The sequence below is a fragment of the Eimeria mitis genome, genomic scaffold (genome assembly GCF_000499745.2).
Source record: "Eimeria mitis Houghton genomic scaffold, Emh_scaff1256, whole genome shotgun sequence".
Taxonomy (NCBI): Eukaryota; Apicomplexa; class Conoidasida; order Eucoccidiorida; family Eimeriidae; genus Eimeria; species Eimeria mitis.
This window is the reverse complement of record NW_013568464.1, coordinates 3515-3857: the sequence shown is the minus strand read 5'-3', so window position 1 is coordinate 3857 and position 343 is coordinate 3515. Positions and strand designations below refer to the sequence as shown.

At 59.5% G+C, this 343-nt stretch overlaps 1 protein-coding gene across 1 annotated transcript in view; it reads left to right on the top strand.

The window, feature by feature from the left end:
• Positions 1-299: 299 nt before the first annotated feature.
• The window catches only part of EMH_0033030 (filamin, putative), a gene marked incomplete at both ends in the record, with an annotated part of 1959 nt that continues 1915 nt past the window's right edge, over positions 300-343 (top strand). The window contains one exon of the mRNA XM_013494700.1: positions 300-343. Coding sequence (XP_013350154.1) covers positions 300-343 — 44 coding nt within the window.

The window sequence follows — 343 nt, the reverse complement described above, 5'->3', positions numbered from 1 at the left end:
GCTGCTGCTGTAGCTGGTATTACTGCTGCTGCAGCAGGTGTTGCTGCTGCTGCTGCTGCTGCTGCTGCTGAGGCAAAGTGTTGCTGCTGCTGCAGCAGGTCTTGCTGCTGCTGCGGCGGCGGCGGCGGCTGCTGCCGCAGCAGCAAGATCGTCATATCTCCTACATCGTCTTGACCCTGCAGCAGCAGCAGCAGCAGCAGCAGCAGTAGCAGCAGCAGCAGCAGCAGCAGCAAAAGCTGCTGCTGCTACTGCATCGTTCAAGATGTTCAGCAGCAGCTTTCATTCGTTGGCGAGCAGCAATGGAGGGAGAGAGAAAACCCCAGCAGCAGCAGCAGCAGCAGCA